Genomic DNA, 7,805 nt, shown 5'->3' on the forward strand with positions numbered 1-7,805 from the left:
ACGATCGAGTTGCTAGCTAAGTCACTCTCTTTCATAAGAATATTCTCGCTGGCAGACGCAAAGTCTTCATCGTACTCGTTACCACTGGATGCGCTGTCTTGATTGTCTTCTTTCCCCTTTTCTGCAAGCTTAGTACTCTCATCCACTTCAGCTTCGACAACACTCTTTTGGGTAGAGAAATCTTCGCTCACAGACACGAATCCATCGTCATCATATTGATCTTCTTCGTGAGCTGAAACCAGCTCTTCGTCATCACTTTCTCGCTCAAAATCTTCTTCATCATGTACTTTCGAGGTATCAGACACATCGCTGCATTCTTCCGCACTCCCATCTACGTCTAAACGCTCTGACACTATAGATCTTGACCCTGTTTCGGCGCTGTTGTCATCACGCTTCTCGTGAACGTGATCCTCATCTATATCCTGACTCATTTGACGGACATTTTCTTTCATTTTTGGTGAGGACGCCTCAAAGTCCTCGTCATTGTCCACTGATACAGACGCCGACCCATCTTCTTCACCGTTTACGGGATCTTCATCGTCACTAATCGATACCACAACGCTCACAGCTGCGCTTTCTTCCGCAAAACTTTCTTCATATGCGACGCTGTTCGCTACACTCACCTCGTCGTAGTCAGCATCGGCTTCATCAGACAGCTCGGATTCAATTTCACTTTCCCTCTCACTCTCACTCCTTGGGGTACTATGAGTCAGCGATTCTGCTACAGAGGGGTCGGTAGAGATGTCGGTTCTATCGCGAACCAGCTGCTCCACTTGTCCTTGGCTCTGGGTTTCAAAAGTCTCGTCGTAAACTTCCTCGTCTTCTTCACTAGCATATCCCAACTCGTGATTCGATGCAGCTACCGAAGCTTCTTCCAACTTTTGCTCTACAGTTTCGCTTTGAACTGCAGCGTCGACAGCAAATCGAATCGGTGACGTCGACGTATCAACGCACAGAGCTGCAGAGGTAGCGGCGTACACAGGATATCGAATCGGGGACGTCGATGTATCCACACAGAGCACTGCAGAGGTAGCAGCATCTGCTCGTTGCGAGGATTCCGTCTGCACGCTGCATTCTCTCAGATTGGCCACTCTCAGCTCTTGCTCCAGTCGCGCCTCAGTTGCAACTCGCTCCTGCTCTTCCACTTGTCGAATTGTATCCAATTGCTGCATCACGTCTTGCATGTCGCCGTCAAACTTTTTCTCCAACGTAACATGATCCAACGCGAGTTGGTGAGACGTTGCGTTGTTCTCCATCTCTTCTTTAAACGCCTGAGCTAGCGTGATGGTTTCTGCTTGCACTGTCTCCAGTTCGTGCGCGTGTTCCATCATGGACAACTGGATATGTGCCTCGAGGATTGCTTCTTGGTAGTCCACAGCGGCCATCAGTCTCTTGGACAAAGTCCTGGGCGAATGCACACGAGGTGAGCTGTCAGCATTGTGCTCGTCCTCGTCGCGAGGACGAGATTCTCGCTGGGCAAGGAGCTCCGAGTCGTCAATTTCAACGTGAGGCCGACTCTGATCCGGATGCTCATCGACAGTCTCTGCGACCAATTGGTCCCAGAAGGTGGACGAGGGCGAGACGGGCATTCCGTCTTGACGCCGTACGTTAGTTCTGGTGTCTGTGAATCGCTGGAGCTTTACCTCTTCCTTGCTATGAAGTTCATCTGTCTGGACTGTCGGTTCATTCTCGTCGGTCTCTTGCGCTCGCTCTTTCTCAACTTCAGCCATGATTTCCTCTAGTCGTTGATACTGGGAGGATTGCAGTTCGCTCTCGTCTCCACTGGACTGCGCACCAACGGCACTTTCGATCGCTGTTTTGCCAGTTATGGAAGCCATCACAGTCTTAAGCGTTAGATCTTTCTCAAGTAACTTCTTCTTTTCGGCTTCCATTCGTTCTTGCAACTCATTATCTCTCTCGCGTTCTGATCGCTCAAGCTGTTCGTGGTAAAGTTTCTTAGCGGCTCGATCGATGACGCTCAACGAGTCGTCAGTCTCACGAATAAGTCGCATCAAGCCGGCGCTGGAGTCGCGAGGTTTACTACTCGTCTTACGTCCTTGTTTGACACTTTGGTCTGTTGTGAAAAACTTCCTTTGTACCGCAAAACTCGCCAGATCTGACTGTTCATCTGAATTCGAGTCACCCTCTTCCATATCTCTTCTATCGTGTAAAGGTGGCGCTTCTTTCGTCTCGTCATCGTTAGAAGCGTAAGAAGCATTCAGTTTATTCTTCAGCTGCTGATAGAACGTCACTTCAAAGGCTCCTTCGTTGTCTTCCAGTTGGTTAGCGCGACTTTCAAGCCATTCATCTGCTTGCGCAATCGCTGGAGAAGCTGCCGAAGACAGGGAACTTGATAAACTCGATGAAGATATTGCAGTCATTTGGTTCTCAGACAAACTGTGGGCTGTTCCATCGTTTTGTTGCTGGATTGGCCACACAACGCCAATGCTGTGAACACCGATGGAGCGAATATCGATATCATCTCCATCATTGACGCTGTACATACCAGAAGAATCTGGAGCGTTGACAGACACCCGATTATATTGTACGTCTTGCCTGCTTTGCGTTACACTCTTTGAATCTGCTTCATCATGGCCCCATTCACTTCCTTGTTTGTCGTTAATACCACACTCGTGCTGCTGTTCGTATTCCTGTTCAGTGCCACGCTCGTGCGTGGAGTCTTGTTCAGAACGACTCTCATCGTCGACTAGTGATTTTGTTCTTGGTGGTTGGATTTCTTCGTCAGCGAACGCAGCCTTTCCCGTTTCACCAGTGAAAGTCTGTTCCACAATCTCCTTCGGAGACTCCATCGTTGCGTCCGTTCTATTCCGTAATCCATTCAATCGAGCAGTAAGCGCTGCTGCCTTTTCTCTCAGCTCCAGTAGTTTTCGAATGCGTCCATCGGCTTCACTCTTTTGACTTGACTCTTGTTCTGACATGGGGTCAGTTCTACGTTTATCACCAAAACTTTCCAATCCAGTGTCGCCATTCGACGAATGCTCGTAATTCCCAATAGCTTGGTTGTTTTCGTCGTTCACTTGCGGTTCATCAAACGCCAACTCCTTCTCGCTTCGGCTAGTTTCTGACTGGGACCTTGACTTTGGGTGCGTATCAACACTGATGTCTGGTATACTACTCCGGCCAATAGCTACAGCCCTCTCTGAAGAATCATCTATAGCCATTGGGTCATCCAGCTCGTATTTCTTGCGATCCATCGGCCTCTTCTTCGACGCGCGTAAGTTCCTTAGCCGCGTGGCCTCTAAAATCTAACGTCAGATAGCTCAGTCAGTGGAATATGCTTCTCACGTCGACAATTTAACATTAAACCAGGTGAACTTCTCTTACCTCGAGTTGTTGTTGTCGTTTTTCTTGCTCTCGCTGAGCTTGCTGCTTTGCCTTCGCATTCCAAATCCGCCGACTGTGTTGTTGAAGTTGCATATACTCTCGAGCTATTGCTCGTCGCTCTTCTTTAGCACGCACGGCTGCTTCATTCTCTGTAGTCTGTGCTGTAGCTCCCTGTTTCTTCTTCTTCGAAGAACGCGGTGTCGTGGACGGAGGTTTTCTTTTCACAGCATGATGTTCGACAGCTGAATTATTATCCACTTGATCAACTTCAGCTGAGTTTCCCTGCTGAATAGCTAAACCTGACGTCGATCCCATCAAGATGGACGCACTCACATCTCCTTGAGGACGAGGACCTTCATCTCTAGTCTTCTTTTTCCGCTTTATTTGATGTGGCTTCGTTGAACGACTTAAACGTGGCACGGGTGGCTTCCGTTCAGGAAAACTTGGTGCACTCTCGGAGCGTCGACCAGATTTTACGCGTCGCTCTCTCATTTCTGGAGAATGCGCCGCTCTCGCTCGAACAGCTCTCTGGTTTTGCAGACGAATCGCCTCGGACATTTTTTGGAGCTGCAGCTTGCGTTGTCGTAGCTCTTCTTGACGTCTCTGCTCCTCGCCCTGATGTTCGCGTAGATCCGATGCAGCTGCGAGAACACGCTCGCGTTCCACCTTTTTACGCTTCTTCTGCCCACTGACCGTATTGTGGCTGTGTAACAAGTGCAACTGGACCATGTCGATCGATGGATCTTCGTAAATATGGTCAATCGACGAGTCCACACGCCTCCAGGATGACTCGACATGGCGCTTCTCGTTTAATGATAAACGTTTAGGCTTAGAGGATGGTAACGCGCGCTTATGTGATGTTCTGGATTGCTCTGGGTTCATGCGAGAGCGTGGAGATGAACTAGTTGTCGTAGTCGTGTGTGGGTGTGAAGCCACGTGATACGGTGTGCGTATAGCTCCCTCTAGATCGGACGTCTCTCGCCGCTGTGTGAACAATGCCAGCTCTCTCGCAGTGAATGAACTTTGCAGCTTAGTGAGCGAGGGCATACTTGACACGAATGTACCAGCTCCAGCACTTGGTAATACTAGCGCTGTTCGATCAGAACGAGTGTTCTCTGAGTAGAGCTTCGGTGCTATCACTTCCGGTACAGCCGCTGACACCTCCGCCTTCTCTTCTTCAGTTGACAATAAGGCTGCCTCAGATGAGAAATGATGCTCCTGAATTGATAACTCCACCTCGCTGGATTGCTGCATTTTCGTGATACTTGTAGCCACTTGCTCACGTACATTCGACGTTTCCTCCAAAAGTTGTCCACCGTGTCCGAGCGCAGCACCCTCATCAGATCTGGATAGTTCTGTTCGTGAAGGCTTTACCTCTGCTGAACGAGTTACGGGTGTTGAACAGTTGCGAATCTGAGGAGAGCGAGCACTTAGATGAGGCCCAGTGACCTTTTTCACTAGGAAACCAGAGCTGGAAGAGTCCTCTGATACTCGAATTACAGTCTTTAAGATCGACAAACACACAGTTTTAAACACCAGCAACAAAAACTAAGATGTTGTAGAGCTGTTCCGCACCTTTGAAAGCTCTTCTTTGCGTCGAAATGGACTTCTTGGATGTGCCTTTTATTCCAAACAACCACGCACAGTTATTTTGACAATCTCACTAAAGCGCTACAGAGACTAAAAAAAACTAACTTCTAAGGTCATACGAGGTGACAAAGTAGCTGCGGCAGCTGCAGATGCAGCTCGACTGGAGGTCACAGAAGAGAATACAGCAGGCACAGGTCTCCCGGAACCCCCCACTCGGACTTTCCCCATCTCCAGAGGCACCTGTCGCCCAGAAAACGTGCCCGAACGGCGCACGGTGGCAGCATCTCGACGCCCACGACCTTCCATGTCGATTGACACAAAGCGTTAATTCGCTCCAAAGGTCACAACCTTGGCACATGCCGACCCTTAAATCACGCACTGTACCTCGAGCGGGCACGTTCATCAAAATAGTAGTGGTTTAGCCCAATAGAATCGCTCACATTTTATTCCACGACGGAGAAATACGGACTTTAGGCAGATTTTTGTTTAATTTCCAAGATAAAACAACAAAAATAGCAAAGTGGACTTTTTTAAGAGGGCAATGTGCTCCCTCATACAAATACAGTATTTTGCCTCTATGAGGCAGCTATAAATCTAATAACCTTTGGCTCACAATTTATTTTTAGGTGCATGATTAAAAACCTTTACTACCAAAATACCTTAAAAAATATCCTTATTCATGCAAAATACTGTAGGTCCCACGCAGCACTTTTACGCTACTATTCGTAAAAATACGTTACAGGTACTGTATTATTCGGTCTGGCCAATACAGTAGCATTTCGGTAATCCGTGAAGCCTTTTGGATAATGTGATTTTATCCTCACAAAAATAGAGGTAGTGAAGGCTCGAAACGCCGTCTACGAGTTTATCTACAGGAACAACGCGAAAGCTTTGATGGCTCAGGCGCACTATAAAATTTGGTCACTTAAACAGCACGGAGCACTTTCCGTAGTGGACATATTTCCATTTCGGGCCATCCCTCTCACATACAAATTAAAGTTAAATGTAAGGAAGGTCCATCGAATTATTATTGTACCGTCGTCTGCCGTCATGTTCGTGGGTCGCAAGGCGTTCTACGAGATCGCAGCGGCGAATATTGTGGGAATACTTACTGTCCGCATGGCACGTGGAGATCTTGAGGTGATTTGAGGGGTGTTTGGCTATAATATCTCATTGCATATTCATTCTTGAAATTTGAAGCTTTGGCCCGTGAGACTACATTCAAAAACCTTTAATTAGGTGCCACGCTCGTTATCACTATCTCGTAATCCGACACAAGATAATACGCTCGAAACCGGTCCCCAGACACCGCGTGTCTCGCTTTTGTACTCGCCAAAATAGTTGTACCAAACTTTGGCTTCGGTTTACTCCTAGACGATGGTGACTTTCCATATACGATAGTTAGATATAAGGGGTAGCTTTCGCCGTAGAACCCGATTCAGCGGTCAGATATGCCTAATTTGAATTACTCTTATGTAAAATGTAGCTAGGAAAATGGATCACAGAAGCTTTACTTTTTGGGGGAAAGTGCTCAATAAGGGTTGGCAAATCATCGGACCAATTACAAGGCATTTTTATTGGCTCATTGGTAAAACATACGCCAGAGCTAACAGTGTTTAGGTTAGCATGGGGAAAGACTGACACGAAGAGCGACAGACTAAACTGATCAAGTTTGCACTACAAATCCCACTTGGACTATCAGTAGAATATTTTAAAGGCTCTAATCTTCGCTGTCGGCCGGATCGCTGTCTTCGCTTTCTTCTTCTTCGTCTGCACATATGACCCCATCGTATTTGAGAGCTTGCAAATACTTGATCTCTTCTTTCTGTATGCTCCTTTAAGCTTCCTGCGACACTTCCGACACGATCCGGCCCTTGTACGCCTCTACGTTTCTCACAAACGCTCTTCGCTGGATTGCGACCGATCCAACCCTTCATGTTTCCTATTATCAGCTTTGTAGGCTGCAATTCGGGGTGATATGGATGAATATACAAGTCTTTCCGACATACACAAAGGCAAGATTGTGCATATGTGATTAATAGATAATCATATATTACCATTTAACTTAATTTAGCCAATTATATCGCCGAGGAGCAGGTTCTTCATTCCGACAACCCTGACATTTGTCTGAGGGAAGCTAAAGCTAAATAGTTAGGAACCAATACTGAATTTAAGTCGTGTGAGGAATATGTAAATAGATTCCGACAATGCGGTATGCCTCCTAGCTCAGGTTAGCATTGAGCTGTAGTGTAGCGGTACACTCAACCGGTCATGTCCAGTAAAAAAAAGCAGAAGAGACAAACAGTAACCAGCATGAGCATCTCCGCACGTAGGACAATTGTCGAAAGGTGGCAAAGATGCTTGCGCAAGCAAACGCGGTCTTTCCTTAGAGAGTGCGATCTCTCACAGCAGCCAAAACCCTTTTAGTTTCGTCGGTAGCGATGCTTCGTACCCAAACGCCGTCTGAATAGCAGCACAACTTGCACAATATTCGTTTGATAGCGCTATAGAATTGACTTTACTGGATCTGTAAAGCGTGATATCACACGCATCAGCTTCATCCCGAGCGTTTTCATGGTAAAAATGACTCGCGTGACGAATAAATGTCCCCTGTCTAGCCGGCGGAGGGCTGCGAGGCAGAATCAGAATGTTCTCAGGCTCCTAAGATTGTCGGCTAGCCGTCGGTGCAACCACCACCTATCTGGGAGGTTTGTGGTGTTCTCATTATACAAGAGGCTTCTGCAGCAATGGCTGCCATCGTTCAAATGAATTTTGGCTCGGTACGTCATGATCGGCATGGAAAGCCAATGCAAAGAGAACCAACGCGAAAAGCTACGGCACAACCGTCAGGAATGGCTATTACTAACTCG

The 7,805-nt window shown here is 47.4% G+C and overlaps 1 protein-coding gene across 1 annotated transcript; it reads right to left on the reverse strand.

Moving 5' to 3' along the window:
* Nucleotides 1-3,321: 3,321 nt before the first annotated feature.
* On the reverse strand, nucleotides 3,322-4,074 carry PITG_00533 (uncharacterized protein; the record flags this gene model as incomplete). The annotated part of the gene is made up of 3 exons (XM_002909078.1): nucleotides 3,322-3,587; nucleotides 3,645-3,683; nucleotides 3,753-4,074. The coding sequence occupies 3 exons, from the start codon at nucleotides 4,072-4,074 to the stop codon at nucleotides 3,322-3,324; spliced, it is 627 nt and encodes a 208-aa protein (XP_002909124.1).
* Between the last annotated feature and the right edge of the window lie 3,731 nt (nucleotides 4,075-7,805).

This window comes from Phytophthora infestans, genomic scaffold (genome assembly GCF_000142945.1).
Source record: "Phytophthora infestans T30-4 supercont1.1 genomic scaffold, whole genome shotgun sequence".
Taxonomy (NCBI): domain Eukaryota; phylum Oomycota; class Peronosporomycetes; order Peronosporales; family Peronosporaceae; genus Phytophthora; species Phytophthora infestans.